Below are 18397 nucleotides of genomic sequence, written 5' to 3'. Positions count from 1 at the left end.
CGGGCAGGCGGGCAGTCACGTGACCACCCAGAGCCCTCCCCCAACCCACTGGCTGCCTGCCTCAGCCAGCCTGGCCCGCACCACCCCAGACCCTATAAGGCCTGGGAGCTGAGAGCCCAGCTGCCGGCTGCACCGCCTGTCACTCCAAGGGACCCCCACACGGTCCAGGTGAGCAATGCCAGGGGTGAGGCCAGCCTCCGGACAGGAGCTGGGGGACTGCTTGGGGTTATGGGTGTTGGGCAGGAGGCCCAGGAGCCCCCATTCATGCCCCTCCCCCATCTCTACCTCCTTCCAGCTGCCTAGAGTGTTACCATGTCTGCTCGAGATGGAGGCCAGGATCCCCCCAAACCCAAGGGCAAGGTGAGGGCAGGCATGGGAGGAAACGACCCCAGCTGGGCCCTGAGAAGCCCCTGGAACCTTAGGGAGGTGACCTCCATAGTCTTGGGGTCTGAAGGGGCTTCCCAGGTTGGTTGGGAGGGCTCTGAGAGCCACCATGCCAGTCTTCCATCTGGTCCCCAGCTGGAGGGTGAGGGGTGGAAGGATGCACTCAAACCTCAGTTCTTCCCCTGCTATGTGACCTTGGGCCAGCCTCAGCCCCTCTCTGAGCCTCAGTTTCCCCATTTGTGAGATGTGGGCCCTGAAAGGAAAAGGTCTTTAGAGACCCAGAGGATTATTTCCTCTGTCCCCGGGAGGTAGACTGAACCTGCGCATTGCTCAGGTGAGGAAACTGAGGCTCAGAGAGGCTGGGACACTTTCCTGAGGTCACCTAGGAGGAAGGGTCTGGGGTGGTCTGGGAACCCAGGGCTGTCTGATGTGCCCCTTGCCCCACCCCACCACACCTGGCTCTACTCACACACCCCCTACCCCATGTAGACCCTGGGCAGCTTCTTTGGGTCCCTGCCTGGCTTCAGTGCTGCCCGGAACCTGGTGGCCAATGCCCACAGCTCAGCAAGAGAGGCCCAGCCAGCTGCCGAGCCTGCAGGCGCTCCAGCCGAGGAGGCCGCCCAGCCCCAGGCTCAGGGTGAGTGGACAGCTCCATGGGCGAGGCAGGGGCTCAGGAGGTGCACCCCAGAAGGGACTTCTGCCAAACTTGGGGGCGCTTATGTGCCTGTGTCGCCTCAATAGACCCTGTGAGACTGGCATGCTCATTTAGTGCCAGGTGGGGACTCAGAGCATCAATACGAGTGACCCGATGGGGCACAAGTCAGCCAGAATAGGGGCATGGACACAGCCGTGCTCCCATATTCTCAACGCCCCCTCCGCCTTCCATCACCCCATTTCTGATGTATCGTGGACATTCCACGGGTCTAAGCTCATCTGAGATTTTGATCCCGGTTCCAGATGGGGACAGCGGCTTCCCTGGGGTCACACAGCCTCCAGTTGCTCAGCCAGAGTGCTCAGGGCGGCCCTAGCCCCAAGGCCCAAAGAGGGGCTGGAGCAGGGGAGTGCAGGCTGAGGTGGCAGCTCTGGGCCCAGAGCCCCAAGCAGCTGACTTCTGCTCTGTATATCCAAGCTGGGTGGGCAGCTGCCAGCTGTAGTCAGGCGCAGCAAGGCAGGGCCCCAACTCCTTTCCCTGCGGCCGCCGCCCCCCTCCTCGATGGGCATTCAGCACCCAGAACCCCAGCAGAGAGAACTCTAGGGAACCCCTGTGCCAGGAAGCCAGTCCTGGGGGTTGAGGGAGCCCCCGGTGAGGTCAGTGACTGAGCTAGGCCCATGGTCATGGATATCACCTTCTGTTGTCCCCAGCAGGGTTGCTGGGACATTCCTGACCTTTCAGGCTGTGCCCGCTGATTGTGCAATGGGCTCCAGGGTGGTTGATGCTAGCCCGCGTCCCTCCCTGGGTTGCCTCACTGGCTTTTGTCCCCCCAGCACCCACTGACCCGGAGCAGACGGCCAGGGCGTTAGAGAAGACACTGCTGCCTTCAGACAAGGTGAGAGGGGCTAGCTGAGCCTGGTCTGATGGCCTTGCCTCCCTCTGGGATACCTCTTCCCTGGATGTTTCGGTTCCTGCCATCCGGAGGGTTGTCATAGGCCAAGGAAAAAGCAGACACCCCTGTGTGTACCGCTGTGGGGTAACAGGCCAGTCTTCCCCTTGGAGCCTCTATTTCTGCATCTGTGAAATGGGTGCAGTACTCCCTGGCACCATCCGGTCTACAGACACCCCACTCCCCGCCAACTCCCACCCTGGTGCTGTACCCAGCACAATATGACCAAAACAGTGGCAATGCACTCACCACAGGTCAGGCTCTGGGCTAAGTGCTTTACATGTGCTGTTTAATAGTTAATCCTCCCCACTGCAACAGGGAGGGAGCAATAGCACCCCACATAAAAGCTGAAGCACGGAGAAGCCAAGCCATTTGTCAAAAGTCACACAGGAAGACAAGGTAGCTTGGGATGTGAACCTTGGGCAGTCGGAAGCTGAACAATGGCCAGCACTGCATCCACCCTCGGTCCTGGATGAATGGGAACCACCCACGCAACCTTGTCCCCAAGGTCAGGGCAAGCAGAGTGGCTGATGTCAGACCACTGAGGGCCACAGCAGGGTGGCAGAGCTCCAATCCAACCCTTGCACTCAGCACACACCCCACTCTAGAGTCTTCTTTGACTCCCCTCTGCCCTCAGCTTGGCCATATCTGAGCTCCTCGGAGGGCAAAGTACTGCTTGGTTTGCCCTCTGGCCCAAATTAAAGCAGACTCTAGCAGCTTAGGGCCCCTGTCCCCATTTTTTCACTCCTCCCCCTCCATCCCTCTTCACTTCATTAGTGGAGTGTCTGCTACCTGCAAAGTTGGTCAGGGACCTTGACTCCTTTTTTTACCAGTCTTTGAAGGAGGTGCTGTCTTAATCACCATTTCTGAGATGAGGCTCAGAGAGGGGGTGTGGCTTGCCAGAGGTCACACAGCAAGTACGGGAGAGAGCTGGGATTTGAACCCAGGTCTCTGCGGGCAAGGTACCCACTTGAGATGATGTTGGGCAGAAGGGCAGGTGGTGAGACTATTTCCGGGCTTCTCAACTTCGCTATCATGGCCAATTCAGATTCAGATCATCCTCTGTGGGGGGCTGTCCTGGGCATTGTGGGGTGTTTAGCAGCATTCCTGACACCCACCCACTCTATGCCAGGAGCATGCTCTCTTTGAAGTCATGACTACCACAGATGTCCCGAGACATTGCCCAGTGTTAGGATCATCGGGGCAGGATCACTCAGGTTTAGGAACACCTGAATTGGAAACAGCACACTCCTGGTTGAAGCTGAGTGGTAGCCATCTTGAGGCCATCACAACCCTTCAGCAGTTTGGAAGAACTAGCAGAAACTGCCCTGTGCTACCAGGTTTCCCTGGTGGCTCAGTGGCAAAGAATCTGCCTGCCAATGCAGGAGACCAGGGTTCGATCCCTGATTTGGGAAGATCCCACATGCCTTGGAGCAACTGAGTCCATACTCCACAATTATTGAGCCTGTGCTCCAAAGCCCGCTCCACAATAAAAGAAGCCACCACAATGAGAAGCCCACACCACAACTAGAATGTAGCCTCCACTTGCCACAACTAGAGAAAAACCCACTCAGCGACAAAGACCCAGCACAGCCAAAAATAAATAAATTTTTAAAAAATGACATACCAAGTTATCAACTTGGTTCCTATGGCTCAGACCCAATACTTGGCCCTGTACTTTTCTGGTTATTACTTTAAAAGATAATATTTATTTGGCTGCACCAGGTCTTAGTTGCTGCACAAGGGGTCTTTGATCTTTGTTGTAGCATTGGGGATCTAGTTCCCTGATGAGGGATCGAACCTGGGCCATCTGCATTGGGAGTGCGGAGTCTTAGCCACTGGACCACAAGGGAAATCCCCAGTTATCACTTTTCTAAACCTGGATCCCCTTCTTTTACTTGAATATATTCATGTTAACGAGCATTTGGTCACCTCAAATTTCTCCCTGTGATGGGGACAACAGGCTCAAAATTTTATGTAAACTGAGATTAGGCAAGATGAACAAAACATGTAATTATAAGACTTGCTGAGCCCAGACTAAGGGATATTGGGCAAAGAGGGTGCTGCGGCATAGCTGTCAACAGTCAGGGTCTACCACATCTGGGCACCACAGGGCTCTGCGATGGAGCTTGATGGACTGTGTCCTGGGAGCCAGAGTAGGGGGTGTGTTGGGGTGAGAGGTGAGCTGGCCGGGTCTCCAGGGAGCAGGTCCCACTCCCCAGGGTATGTCAAGAATTGGGGGGAGGAGGAGATCTAGGGTAGGGAGGAGAGGTGTCTTTCAACTCTGCTTCATCACGAGTCTCTTGCCTCATCAGATGATCTCCGGGGCAAAGGAGCTGGTGTCCTCCCAGATGGCCAGGACCAAGGATGCTCTCTCCACAGGAATGGCTAGTATCGTGGACACTGCTAAAGGTGTGGTCCAGGGAGGCCTGGGGATGAGCCAATCCACACTAACAGTCACCAAGGATGCTGTGGCCAGTGGGGCAACTGGGGCAGTGGGTGTGGCCAAAGGGGCCCTACAGACCGGTATAGACACCGCCAAGACAGTAGTAACAGGCACCAAAGATGTAGTGTCCACTGGGCTCACTGGGGCAGTGAACATGGCCAAGGGCACAGTCCAGACTGGCATGGACACCACCAAGACCGTGTTGACTGGCACCAAAGACACTGTGTCCACTGGGCTCACTGGAGCCATGGGTATGGCTAAGGGGGCCATCCAGACTGGCATGGACACCACCAAAACCGTCCTGACTGGCACCAAAGACACCGTGTCCACTGGGCTCACTGGAGCAGTGAGCATGGCCAAGGGCACAGTCCAGACTGGCATGGACACCACCAAGACCGTGTTGACTGGCACCAAAGACACTGTGTCCACTGGGCTCACTGGAGCCATGGGTATGGCTAAGGGGGCCATCCAGACTGGCATGGACACCACCAAGACAGTCCTGACTGGCACCAAAGACACTGTGTCCACTGGGCTCACTGGGGCCATGGGAGTGGCCAAGGGGGCTGTCCAAACTGGCATGGACACCACCAAGACTGTCTTGACTGGCACCAAAGATGCTGTCTCCTCTGGGCTCACTGGAGCCATGGGTATGGCCAAGGGGGCTGTCCAGACTGGCATGGACACCACCAAGACTGTCTTGACTGGCACCAAAGAGACTGTGTCCACTGGACTCACTGGAGCCATGGGAGTGGCCAAGGGGGCTGTCCAGACTGGCATGGACACCACCAAGACTGTCTTGACTGGCACCAAAGAGACTGTGTCCACTGGGCTAACTGGGGCCATGGGAGTGGCCAAGGGGGCGGTCCAGACTGGCATGGACACCACCAAGACTGTCCTGACTGGCACCAAAGACACCATGTCCACTGGGCTCACTGCCGCAGTGAGCATGGCCAAGGGGGCTGTCCAGACTGGCATGGACACCACCAAGACCGTCTTGACTGGCACCAAAGACACTATGTCCACTGGACTCACTGGAGCCATGGGAGTGGCCAAGGGGGCTGTCCAGACTGGCATGGACACCACCAAGACCGTCTTGACTGGCGCCAAAGACACCATGTCCACTGGACTCACTGGAGCCATGGGAGTGGCCAAGGGGGCTGTCCAGACTGGCATGGACACCACCAAGACCGTCTTGACTGGCACCAAAGACACCATGTCCACTGGACTCACTGGAGCCATGGGAGTGGCCAAGGGGGCGGTCCAGACTGGCATGGACACCACCAAGACTGTCCTGACTGGCACCAAAGACACCGTGTCCACTGGGCTCACTGGGGCCATGGGAGTGGCCAAGGGGGCTGTCCAGACTGGCATGGACACCACCAAGACCGTCCTGACTGGCACCAAAGACACCGTGTCCACTGGGCTCACTGGGGCCATGGGTATGGCCAAGGGAGCTGTTCAGACTGGCATGGACACCACCAAGACCATCTTGACTGGCACCAAAGACACTGTGTCCACTGGACTCACTGGAGCCATGGGAGTGGCCAAGGGGGCGGTCCAGACTGGCATGGACACCACCAAGACTGTCTTGACTGGCGCCAAAGACACCGTGTCCACTGGACTCACTGGAGCCATGGGAGTGGCCAAGGGGGCTGTCCAAACTGGCATGGACACCACCAAGACCGTCCTGACTGGCACCAAAGACACCGTGTCCACTGGACTCACTGGAGCCATGGGAGTGGCCAAGGGGGCTGTCCAGACTGGCATGGACACCACCAAGACTGTCCTGACTGGCGCCAAAGACACCGTGTCCACTGGACTCACTGGAGCCATGGGAGTGGCCAAGGGGGCTGTCCAGACTGGCATGGACACCACCAAGACTGTCTTGACTGGCACCAAAGACACCGTGTCCACTGGACTCACTGGAGCCATGGGAGTGGCCAAGGGGGCTGTCCAGACTGGCATGGACACCACCAAGACTGTCCTGACTGGCACCAAAGATGTTGTTGCCTCTGGGCTCACTGGAGCCATGGGAGTGGCCAAGGGGGCTGTCCAAACTGGCATGGACACCACCAAGACCGTCCTGACTGGCACCAAAGACACCGTGTCCACTGGACTCACTGGAGCCATGGGAGTGGCCAAGGGGGCTGTCCAGACTGGCATGGACACCACCAAGACTGTCCTGACTGGCACCAAAGACACCGTGTCCACTGGACTCACTGGAGCCATGGGAGTGGCCAAGGGGGCTGTCCAGACTGGCATGGACACCACCAAGACTGTCCTGACTGGCGCCAAAGACACCGTGTCCACTGGACTCACTGGAGCCATAGGTATGGCCAAAGGGGCTGTCCAGACTGGCATGGACACCACCAAGACTGTCTTGACTGGCACCAAAGACACCATGTCCACTGGACTCACTGGAGCCATGGGAGTGGCCAAGGGGGCGGTCCAGACTGGCATGAACACCACCAAGACTGTCTTGACTGGCACCAAAGACACCGTGTCCACTGGACTCACTGGAGCCATGGGAGTGGCCAAGGGGGCTGTCCAGACTGGCATGGACACCACCAAGACTGTCCTGACTGGCACCAAAGAGACCGTGTCCACTGGACTCACTGGAGCCATAGGTATGGCCAAGGGGGCTGTCCAGACTGGCATGGACACCACTAAGACTGTCCTGACTGGCACCAAAGATGTTGTTGCCTCTGGGCTCACTGGAGCCATGGGAGTGGCCAAGGGGGCTGTCCAGACTGGCATGGACACCACCAAGACTGTCTTGACTGGCACCAAAGACACCATGTCCACTGGACTCACTGGAGCCATGGGAGTGGCCAAGGGGGCTGTCCAGACTGGCGTGGACACCACCAAGACCGTCTTGACTGGCACCAAAGACACCGTGTCCACTGGACTCACTGGAGCAATGGGTGTGGCCAAAGGGGCTGTCCAGACTGGCATGGACACCACCAAGACTGTCCTGACTGGCACCAAAGACACCATGTCCACTGGGCTCACTGGAGCCATGGGAGTGGCCAAGGGCACAGTCCAGACTGGCATGGACACCACCAAGACTATGTTGACTGGCGCCAAAGACACCGTGTCCACTGGGCTCACTGGAGCCATGGGTGTGGCCAAGGGCACAGTCCAGACTGGCATGGACACTACCAAAACCATCTTGACTGGCACCAAAGACACCGTGTCCACTGGGCTCACTGGAGCAATGGGTGTGGCCCAAGGGGCTGTCCAGACTGGCATGGACACCACTAAGACTGTCCTGACTAGCACCAAAGATATTGTGTCTACTTCAATCACTGGGGCAATGGGAGTGGCCAAGGGGGCTGTTCAGGTTGGCATGGATACCACCACATCCATCTTGACTGGCACCAAAGATGTTCTGTCTACTGCAATTACTGGGGCAATGGGTGTGGCCAAGGAAGCTGTTCAGGTTGGCATGGACACCACCAAGTCCGTCTTGACTGGCACCAAAGATGTTCTGTCTACTTCAATCAGTGGAGCAATGGATGTGGCCAGGGAGGCAGTCCAGATTGGCGTGGACACCACCACGTCCATCTTGACTGGCACCAAAGATGTTCTGTCTACTTCAATCACTGGAGCAATGGATGTGGGCAATGAGGCCATCCAGACTGGCATGGACTCTACCATGACCATCTTGACTGGCACCAAAGGTGCCATGTCCTCTGGGCTCAGCAGCGTAGGGCATGTGGCCGAAGAAGGTATGCACACTGGGGTGGGCATCATCCCAAACTGGTTACCTGATTCCAAGGCTGCCACCTCAGTTGGACTTGCCAGTTCCAGGGCCCCAGATGAAGGAGAACAAACCATCCCAAGCTCCCCTCAGGCTCAGCTCAGCAACCATGGACCTCTGTCAGCTGAGGCCGTGTTCAGCCAAGAGGCCACCCTGGGCAAGGTGGATGCTGCTCCCGGGGCCACCACCCATGGCCAGGAAGGAGTCCAAGGCTTTGCAGCACTCCGGGACGAGCTGGAGGAGCTGGGAGAGATCTTCCAGCCCATGAGCGCCGAGGAACAAGGTAAGGACAGCCCGGTCCCAGCTCCCAGGGCCACGGTTGTCTGTACACCCCCAGGCCCCTGACGGGGGTGAGGACTGAGCAACCCCGTCCTCCCTTTCAGCTCAGCTGGTTGCTACGCAGCCCAGGCGGAGGGAGGTCACGGCTGACCAGGGCAGCTACTTCGTGCGTCTGGGTGACGTGGCCCCCGGCTTCCGCCAGCGGGCTTTCGAGCACGCCCTCAGCCACCTGCAGCACAGCGAGTTCCAGGCACGGGACGCGCTGGCCCAGCTTGAGGACGTCTTCAGGGAGGTAAGAGCCTTGCCCCTTCCCAGGCATGCTCCTCAGCTTCGGGTTGGGGACTGGACGGACACGCACTGAGCACCCAATACGTGCCCATCACCCACTTGGTCATGGGCCTGCTCTCAAGGAGCTTGCCTCCTGGGATGGGGTGGGGGAGATGGACACGTGACCCAACGCTCGCAGCCAGTGAGGCTGTAGAGAAGGAGACCTGACAGTCATGCAGAAATGCACACCAGGGCTGGTGCGTGTCCATTTGGGTCACATCCTGTGCAAAGTGTTCTAAGTGGCCTGAGAACAAGCTAGGTGTGTTCTGAGGAGCAGAAGGGTGCCCGGGGTGGGGAGGGTAAAGTGAAGGGAGGGGCGGATGGGGTAGAAGGAACCCATGCAATCTGGCTGGAGTTTAGTGATGGAAGAAAGGGGGCCCAATCAAGGAGGACTTGTTTTTTAATTTGGCATTATTGCTGCAAGCAGCCTTTCTCTAGTTGTGTTCGGGCTTCTCACTGTGGTGGCTTCTCTTGTCGCAGAGCACAGGCTCAGTAGTTGCAGCATGTGGGCTCAGTAGTTGTGGCCTGCGGACTCTAGAGCCTGGTCTCATTAGTTGTAGCGCACAGGTTTAGTTGCTCCAAGGCGTGTGGCATCTTCCAGGGTCAGGGGTTGAACCTGTGTCCCCTGCATTGGCAGGCAGATTCTTAACCACTGGACCACCAGTGAAGTTCCTCAAAGGTGACTTGAATGCCCCTGTGGAGACAGGCACCAGCCAGCAGGGTTGTGCTGTCTCGCCGGCTCCGCTCACTCCCCAGCCCCAGGCTTTCTCCCCTGCATCACTGCCAACACTCACGCCAACTCCTCATGGGCGGTGGGGCTGACCTGCTGTAGTAGGAAGTTAAGTGGCATCCAGTCCATGGTTGATGTAGACGGTGATGGAGCCCCAGCTCTGAGGACCTCCAGGTTCTCAAGCTCACGGGTCTTAAATGTTGAGCAGCCCCACCTATTCAGGTGGCAAGGAACCCAGCCAAGCTGTTCAAGTCAGGATCCCTAAGATGCACTCGGGCGCCTGTGTTTTCAATCAGCACCCAGGGGTCTGTGGTGAACCACATCTAAGGACCACTGCTCCAGCCCAGAGGGTCTCAACTGGGCAGTCCTGTCCCCAGGGAACACTGGGCCAAGCCTGGAAACGTCAGTGGTGGTCACTCGGCAGGACTCTTGGCATTGAGAGGCTGGGGGTGAGGGAGGCTGCTCCATACCCCACAGTGCCCAGGACTGTAAAGTGAAGATGGCCTGATCCAACAGAGGCTTTACTGAGGTGGATCGCTCTGGCTCCTGTGGGGAGGACAAGCCACAGGAGTCCAGGAATGGAGATGGGAGATGAGAGAGGAGGTTTGAGGAGCTGAGTTCTAGATATATTTCCAGAGCAAAGCATCCAGGTTAGACACAGGAATTGAGAGAGCCAAGACCCTCTAAGGCCTTGGAGACTTTCAGCAGGAGATACTTCGGATTGCCCTGGGTATGTGGGTGGTGGACATTATGGCCTAAGTCTTCGACAGGGTAACCTGCAGATGAGCAGGAGCCCCCTGATGGAGTCGACTGCTGGGGCAAGGGCTGGGAGGGCGAGGGAAAGTTGAAGTGCATATTTGGTCCACTTGCTGAGGTCTCAGGATGACAAGAAAGATTAGTCAATGGGGATGGGGGGTTCCTATGTACCAGGGACCCAAAATACAAGGAGCAAACGGTCATGACAGAGCTCCAACCCAAGAGGGGAAATCAACACAGAAATTCATGATAACTGGACAGTGATAGCCTCTGAGGAGGGAAACAGAGATCTGATGCAGAGGGCCTGGGGCCTCCCGCACTGGGCCAGAGGAAGCACATTCCAGGCTGAGTGGGTGGCATGTGCAAAGGCCCTTGGGGCAGCAGCACACCGGACATGCTCGGGGACAAGAAGGGGCCAGTGTGGCCGAACAGAGCACTATGGGAGGTTAGCAGGAGGGGAGGTCACAGGCAGCCATGGTGAGGAGCTTGGTTCCAAGGCCTCTGGGAGATGTTGGGGGTGGGGGTGGGGGGTGCTGAGCTGGGGTGACGGTGCCGCTGCCATCCTGCTCTCTGAATGCCTGATGACCTCACAAGGCACCAGGATTACTGCCTCTTGACGCACCAGCCTCTGGCTCCAAAGCACTCCCCCATGCCATGGGAAGGGTAGACATGAGACACTGGGCCAGGGAAGGCCATCCTGAGTGTGTCAGAGGCGGTCCCCGCTGAGAAGCCATCACGTTTGTGCTGGGCTCTTTTTTTCCTAGATTGAGGAGGCCCAGCAGGCTCCGGCTGGGGATGCGAGCAGCCAAGCAGAGGAAGCCGCTGCTGGGGAGGTGAGTACATACCAGCGAGGGGCTAGTGGGCCCGCCCCTTGCCTCCAGCCCCTTACCTCACTCCTTCTGTGCACAGGTGCTGGCCACCGGGGCTCTGTCCAGGGCCTGCGACCTCGTCCAGCAGCTCCATGTGGCCTACAGCCGCCTGGCCTCTGGCCTCCAGGGCCTCCCCACGGAGCTTCAGTGGCAGCTCCAGCAGGCTCGGCACAGCATTTGTGAGCTCTATGGCCTGGTCTCCTCAGCCGCCACGGTGGCGGAGCTGCCAGTCAAGCGGCTGGCTGAGAGCCGCCAGGGTGTGGGCCAGGCATGGCGGGGCCTGGAGCAGGTGCTGCGGAGCGTGCAGCAAGGCCCTCCGCTTGGCTGGCTGGTGGGGCCCTTCGCCCTGCCCGCCGATGGGCAGCCGCTGTAGGAGCTCCTCCCCTGCCCGCAACCAGCTCCAAGCCCCGGAAGCTCTGGGTCCTGGAGTTCCACCACACCATACACCCGGCGCCAGGCCTGTCTGTACCGCCCACCTGCCTCCCTGGGCACGAGCTCGGCTGGTCCTTCTGGCTGAGGAACCCCAGGCAGCTAAGACCCCTGGTGGTGGGCCTTAGCCTGAAGATCTCGAGCAAGCGCTCAAGAAAGGGTATGGTGCCTGCCTAGAAAGTTCTCCACTCTGCACCCTGACGAGGGCCATTTTATCTTTTATAAACTCTGGGGGTCTTCCACCCCAGCCAGGGTCCTCTAGCCACCAGTTAGCAGGCACTCCTGCTCCTCCGTCCTGGGTTCCAGGCAGCTCCATCCTTGTTCTGAAAGCACACGTCCAGCAGCTAACAGCGCACACCCCCGAACATACCAGAATGCTGTCGTCCTGGGGCAGGTGGGCTCCCGCTGCCTCTGCTGACCTGCCGCCTCTGCTGACCTTTGGGGGAGGCCACAAGGCTTTGTGAAGGCAAAGCTGAAGTAACTGCCACAACTGAGGGCCAGATGGTGCAGGTGGTGGGGGGGAGTGAGTACATGTCCCCTCCTGATGCACCCCCCCAGCCAGCAGCACCCCGGGTCATGGCTGATCACAGGGGTCCAGAGCTGATGTTCTGAGGCCCTGGGCCCAGAAGCTGCCAATGAAGGAATAAAGGGAGGGACCCCAGGGAACTCATGACAGAAGGTGCTCGAGGGACTTCCCTTGAGGTCCTGCAGTTTAGGTCTCTGGGCTTTCACTGCTGACGGTATGGGTTTGATCCCTGGACAGGGAACTAAGACCCCACAGCTACGTGGTGTGGCCAACCCCCTACCCACAAAACAAAAACATGTTTGATATGTTCAGGTCCTGGTCACATGCTCCAGGCTGGAGACCAGGGGCTGGGTTGGCAGCTACTGGACACGCTTCCTTTCCAGCCATGCTTTCCTTGAGTCCTCAAGGCACCCTGGGAGGTGGGCTGCACACGGGAAGGTGGGGCCGTGGAGGTCCAGTCCCCCTGATCCTGCTCCCTGGGGCCCAGGAGATGCTGGGAGAGCTGCTGACCGCCAGTAGCCTAATAAGCCTTGTCAAGTGCCCCCCTCGCAGAACCCATCACACCTGCACCCCTCAGCTGGCCACCTCCCTGACAGAGGGCTCGAGATGCCCCCTCTTCTCAGAAATGATCAAGTGCTCTGAGCCCCCGACGAATGCACAAACTGTCCCCAGAGGATCACGTCTGCCAGGGGAGCTGGCCAAGGCCGGACACCGGGACCAGTCTGGGACCTTCCCCAAGCCTTTCTTGCCTTTTTGCCCATCCCAGATGGTCAGCAGAGGGGGTGACGCTGGAAACGGCGGTTCACAGAATCCGAGTTCAGTGACGGTCTCAAGTCCAATCAAACCACAGTGGGGGGTGCCAGGCCCAGAAAGCAGAACCACACCCGGCCTCTAATCCACCAGGACAGAGAGGCTGGGCCACCAGCAGGACACACAACAGAGGCGACTGTTTAAACAACTGCCTGCAGGTGCTTGGTTGGGCAACACACACACAAACACACCACACACACACACCACCCACTACCCCCCCTTCCCTGGCCTAGAGAAACACACACACACACACACACACACACACACACACACACACACCACCCACTACCCCCTTCCCTGGTCTAGAGAAACACACACACACACACACACCACCCACTAGAGAAACACACACACACACACACACCACCCATTACCCCCTTCCCTGGTCTAGAGAAGCTCAGAATGGAGGTGCCACTCACCCCACGTCCACAATGAGGCCTGCCCCCCAGGCCTTCGCCCTCCGAATGCCAAGGACAACAGCCCGCAGCACCCCTCCTGGTATTTCGGGAAAGACCTCACTTACCCCATCTCCCTGCCCCTCATCAGCCCTGCAGGGCCATGGGCACCGTCAGAACCAAGTTCATATCCGCAACTAACAGTGACCTTGTGCTTTAAAACCCTCTGTCCCCGGACTGGCCCTTGACCACTACTTAGAAAACAAAGCCAATAAAAGTGACTTTTTTTTCATTATAAAAACCCTTTATAGTCATTTCATGTGGGTTGGAAACCACAGAAATTAGGCAAAAAAAAAAAAACCCAGGGGGACAAATACAAACGAACAGCACAGCGTCTCCCCAACAGTTCTCTGCTCTCTGGGCACCAGGAAGGAGCCAGGCTGGCCACTGGGCAGCTGCTCAGGATGGCAGGGCCTGGCCGCAGGCTGCCCGGCTCAGCTCTCCTCCTCATCCAGGGACTCCGAGTCCATCCGCAGCCGTTCTCGGTCTAGCCACTCCTTCCCGGGCCCATCCAGGTTGGGGCCCTCCCTCACGGTGCTGGGGGAGGATGGTAGGGGCAGGGTAAGCAGGACGCCTGTCTGTCTGCCCCCTCCTACAGAGCCCAACTCGCTCCCCTTGCAGCCCCGCCACACACAGGCAGGCACCATTGCTCCCCACGGTGGGCATCAGGAGGAAGCCAGCCCACCCCCAACCCCAAGCCCAGGCTCAGGGCAGCTCTGAATTCAGAGCTCCCTCCATGGGGCTGGGGGGTCAGCATGTGGCACAGAAGTCCCTTTGGCCTGGACCCCACTGAGAGTGGCTCAGACTTGGGTGCCATCTCCGGAAATGGACCCTGTGGCTGGGGTGACACTTACTCATTGTGTAACAGGTCTTCGGAGGAGCCACCCCCCAGCCCCTCCTCCGAGTTCTGTACTTGCTCTGGCTCCTTGTCCTCGGTGCTCTCCCCCTTCTGGGACGCAGCCTCGCCGTTCACGGGAGCTGAGAGGTCTGTGGGAGAGAGGCTCATGGGTCACAGCAGGGGGCTACCATCGGGGACCCTGCAACCCTGTCTGAAGAGCATGAGCAACATGCAAACCTCAAGAGCCCTCAACCCATTTGTATCTCTGCTTTCACCATTCCACCCCTGAGCCACCAGACACACGGGGACAGCAGGCTGCGTGTGGGTCCTTCTCCAGCCAGCCCCAACCATGCAGCCTAAAGATGGGACGGGCCGGTCAACTAACGGCCGACAACACCAGGAAAAACCCTGCCACGGCCAGATCCAAGAGACACAGGAAAAACACGGCCTCTACTGTTCCTGGGCAGCCTCGGCTCTGTTGACTCCCTGCCAATGCCCACCTGCCAGGCTGCTCCAAACATCTCACCAGGACCACATGACCCCTCTGCTCCCAGAAGACACGCCCTCCTGGCCCAACAGCCATTGCCCTTGCTCCTCTCGGCTCACCCGTGGCCCTCCCTCCTCCTAGACCTCCATGACCGCCTGATCCAGTAACACTCGCACACCTGGCAGCACACACATGGCCTCTCAGACTACCTGACTCTGAGGGTAGCGCCTGTGAGCAGCACAGGGGTGTGTGGCCCAAGCACCGGCCACCTTGTGGACACAGCGAGCCTGCACGGCCAGAGCCAATGGATCATGTCCCCAGGCAGTCTGGGGGGAGCACCGGCCCCTGCTCAGGGCCCTGCCGGCCACCTTGGTCCCTCCCTTGAGCTCCTCACCAGTGCTCGCTTCATCCTCCACCCTCTCTGTGGGGGCCTCCTCTCCAGCCAGCACTTCCTCGGCCTTTTCCGCCTCGGCCCTCTCCTTCTCTGAACCGGTTTTGGTCGCCTTCTGGATGGCCTCGATCTTTGGTCCCAGGACCCGAGACTTGAGCCGGGTGTAGACCTCTGCCGCCTTCTCCATCACCTCCTTGTTAGCCTTGTAGCGGCGGATCTGGCTCACCAAGAGGCCTGTCTCAGGAGGTGCAGCCGCCTCACCCCGGTCCTGAGACCCTCCCTCATCACCACCACCCCTGGCGGTGCCTCCCATGAGCATGGCTTCCTCCTCGCTGACCACAGGCAGCCCAGCTCCCAGAGCAGGCCCATGCCCCCAGCCCCTTCGATCCCTTGGCCCTGCCATACCTTTTTCAAAGTGGCCACAACATCCGTGTTCTTCTGAAGGATCTGTGAGGTCACCTGCAGGGTCCCTAGTTCCTCCAAGGCATTCAGACACCTCTTCACATCCTGCAGGCGAACAGAGCAGTCAGCAGCGTCAGCATCTAGTTGAGGGGGCTCTTGGGGCCCAAGAGGGTGGGGAGGGAGACCCTGGGGCTCCCCCTCTGGGGGAGGGCCAAGTTACAGGAAGCCCAGGACAGTGGGAAGGACCAGGACTCACGTGGCACCACCTGGTGGAGGTGCAGAGAACTACGCCCAATAGGCCAGGCTGGCCCTCATCTGGAGGGCACCCACCCCGGGTAGCCCGGTTTTGCCTCAGGGTTCTGAGACCTCTCAGGAAGCTCCAGCAGTCAGAGGATGGGGGACCTAGCCGTGACCTCTGTACCCCAAGGAAGGTCTCACCGGATTGTCAACCTTCAGGGCGAACTTGATCTCGCTATGCAGCTTCTGTAGCTTCTCCTCCACGGAGGGCTCTGCAGGTAGGAGAGCAGGCAGCGCTGGGCCTGAGTAGAGTCTCCGCTGACAGGAGCCACTTGCTCTTCCGGGGCCGCCCCTCGTCCCTCCCGAAGACCTCAGGCTGCAGCCAGCGCTGTGCAGCCCCTCCTCACCTTTCTTCTTCTCAACCTTCCGGTCTGGCGGGAACCCTTCTGACCGCTTCCGGGTCCGCTCCACTTTCACAGGCCTGTGGAGAATCAGCCATGCCTTTAGCGGGCCCCTGATCCATGTCCCCGCCAGGGACCAGGGCACACCCGATCCAGTTGAGGGCAGCACCCGAGGGGACCAGAGAGAGCAATCCTTCCTCCAGGAAGCAGATAACATTTCTTTTTTCAACAGGTGACTAACGGTCAGAGGCTAGTTACATAAACCCCAGCACATGAGTTACTAGAGGCTCTGATGTGACACTAGGAAATGGCAGCAGACACATTACTGCAGCTCCAATTCCATGTCCTGCTCGGCGGTCTGGGCCGGGTCATCCTCTGCTGGGTGATCTTAGCGTTGTGGGATAGGAGCAGCCTCTGTGGCCCCCACCCATCAGATGCCAGGAGCCCCCCAGTGTGACAACCACAGGTGCCCCAGATACAGCTTGGTGCCCCGGGGATAGGGTCACCCAGGGGAAGGCTCCTGCACAACCTGATGGGGTCCTGAGAACCAGATACTTCAACTGCTGCAGTCTCCAAGACTGACTGTGGACCCCAGGGCCCTCCCCTGAGTTGTGGGGACCAGAGGAGCCTTGGGGGGGGGGGGGCAGCATGGCACCAGACCTGGCGCGTGGCTTTTCCTCAGAACGCCCCCTCTTCTCCTTCTGGCTGGATCTCCTCGCAGGCTCTGTACTCTGTGGCTGCAGCTTCTTAGCTGATTTCTTCACCTGTAGCAACCAGGGAACGAAAGGGGCTGGAGCAGCGGGCAAAGGGAACTCGCTGGACTCCAAGCTGTACCCTTACAGATACAATTCATCACACCCTGCCACCATCTCCACCTGGATGGGAGCTGCTAGACCAGGTGGAATGGACCTTGTGTCCAGCCCATCCCCATGCAGAAGCTTCTCAGCCCTGAAAAGACTACCCAGCAGTGGGGGGCCCCACTGCATTCCTCTGGCTGAGCAGGACACTTCCTATGCCAGGGCACATGGCCCCCCCACTTTGTGACAGAGTGGTGGGGAGAGAACAGGGCATTGTTCCCCTCCACTGTCCCTAGAGGGGGTTCCTAGGCTCACACCAAAAGGCAGTGGGCCCGGGAGAGCCATGAGGCAGGGAGCTGACAGTCACAAGAGGCCTCATTGCTCCCTCACCCACCCACAAGCCATCCCCCAACTCGGCAGCCAGAGGGCACCTGTGCGCACCCACCCCATCTCTGCTCAGTCTTCCAGGGCTCCCACATAAACAACCAAGTCCTCCAGAGGGCTACCAGGCCCTGCGTGAGCTGCCCCATCCCCTGGCTGCCCTCCCTCTCTCTCCCTGGCTCACTCTGCTCCAGACACACGGGTCTCACTGTCCCTCCAGCACACCAGGTGCAGTCCTGCCCCAGGGCCTTTGCATGTGCTGTGCCTCTCTGCCTGAAAGCCCCTCCCCCAAGTGAGAGACCCTTCCCATATCTCTCACTTCACTCACCTCCTTACTTCATGTCAGCTGCCCACCTGCAGCCCACGAGGTCCATCCTATTTGAGATGGAAGCCCTGTCGCCCCAATTGTCACTCTGCCCGCCCCTCAAGGCACTGACCCCTCCGGTGTCAGCTCATCAGCAGGGGGTTCCTGCATTTCCGGGCCGGCCTTTGCTGCCCCGTCTCTGGTCCGGGCGCTCAGCCGGTGCTACACAGACATACCTCTCTGTCCAACTCGGCCTCGGGCTCCGAGTCGGAGGACGACTGCGGGCCCCGACCCCGGCCCTTGCGGCCACGCTTCTTGACCGGCTCGTCGTCGTCCTTGAGCTCGTCGCCGCTGCTGCCCGCGCTGCCCCCAGGCACCGCCTCCCCACGCTCGCGCTCGCGCCGCCGCTCCTTCTCCTCCTTCTCCTGCTCTCTCAGCCGCCGCAGCTCCTCTTCCTGTTCCCGGCGCCGACGCGCCTCCAGCTCGCGCCGCCGCTCCTCGTCCCGGCGCTTCCACTCGCTGATGCGGTCCACCTCGTCGCTGTCGCTGAGGGCGCGGGCCAGTGAGCACGCCATCATGGGGCCTCAAGCCACACCCGCCCGCCGCCTGCGCCCCCCCGGGGCCCTGCACCCACCTAGTGCTCTCTATCCCGGGCCCCGCACCCACCCGCCGCCTGCGCCCCTGCCAAGTCCCTGCACCCACCTGTCGCTGCTGGAGCTGGTGGGCGGCCGCTCAGGCTTAGGTTTCCGCCCGCGGGGCTTGGGCGGAGGTTTCTCGGCTGCAG

General features: G+C 59.4%; 2 protein-coding genes across 16 annotated transcripts in view; one reads left to right on the top strand and one right to left on the bottom strand.

The window, feature by feature from the left end:
• Positions 1-58: 58 nt before the first annotated feature.
• Positions 59-13616, top strand: PLIN4 (perilipin 4). 13 transcript variants are annotated; one of them, XM_027547296.1, is made up of 9 exons: positions 59-168; positions 296-360; positions 874-1021; positions 1870-1931; positions 4301-4594; positions 4793-8477; positions 8578-8765; positions 11051-11119; positions 11196-13616. In XM_027547296.1, exons 2-9 carry the CDS (start codon positions 313-315, stop codon positions 11526-11528), a joined length of 4827 nt encoding a protein of 1608 aa, XP_027403097.1. In that variant the 5' UTR covers positions 59-168; positions 296-312; the 3' UTR covers positions 11529-13616. The 13 variants fall into 13 exon arrangements, with proteins under 13 accessions (XP_027403097.1, XP_027403101.1, XP_027403096.1 ...); XM_027547300.1 differs by having other exon boundaries at positions 4301-4990; positions 5387-8477; XM_027547295.1 differs by having other exon boundaries at positions 4301-5349; positions 5449-8477.
• The window catches only part of HDGFL2 (HDGF like 2), a 17274-nt gene continuing 12464 nt past the window's right edge, over positions 13588-18397 (bottom strand). For all 3 annotated transcript variants that reach the window (XM_027547308.1, XM_027547309.1, XM_027547310.1), the window contains exons 8-16: positions 18316-18391; positions 17850-18159; positions 16792-16895; positions 16138-16211; positions 15932-16002; positions 15497-15598; positions 15095-15308; positions 14230-14362; positions 13588-13912 (exon numbers count right to left, since the gene is read on the bottom strand). In XM_027547308.1, coding sequence (XP_027403109.1) covers positions 13810-13912; positions 14230-14362; positions 15095-15308; positions 15497-15598; positions 15932-16002; positions 16138-16211; positions 16792-16895; positions 17850-18159; positions 18316-18391 — 1187 coding nt within the window. In that variant the 3' untranslated portion in view covers positions 13588-13809. The remainder of the gene's footprint in view (positions 13913-14229; positions 14363-15094; positions 15309-15496; positions 15599-15931; positions 16003-16137; positions 16212-16791; positions 16896-17849; positions 18160-18315; positions 18392-18397) is intronic.

Source organism: Bos indicus x Bos taurus, chromosome 7 (genome assembly GCF_003369695.1).
Source record: "Bos indicus x Bos taurus breed Angus x Brahman F1 hybrid chromosome 7, Bos_hybrid_MaternalHap_v2.0, whole genome shotgun sequence".
NCBI classification, from domain to species: Eukaryota; Metazoa; Chordata; class Mammalia; order Artiodactyla; family Bovidae; genus Bos; species Bos indicus x Bos taurus.
Note: the sequence above shows the minus strand (reverse complement) of the source record. Positions and strands in the feature narration are given on the sequence as shown.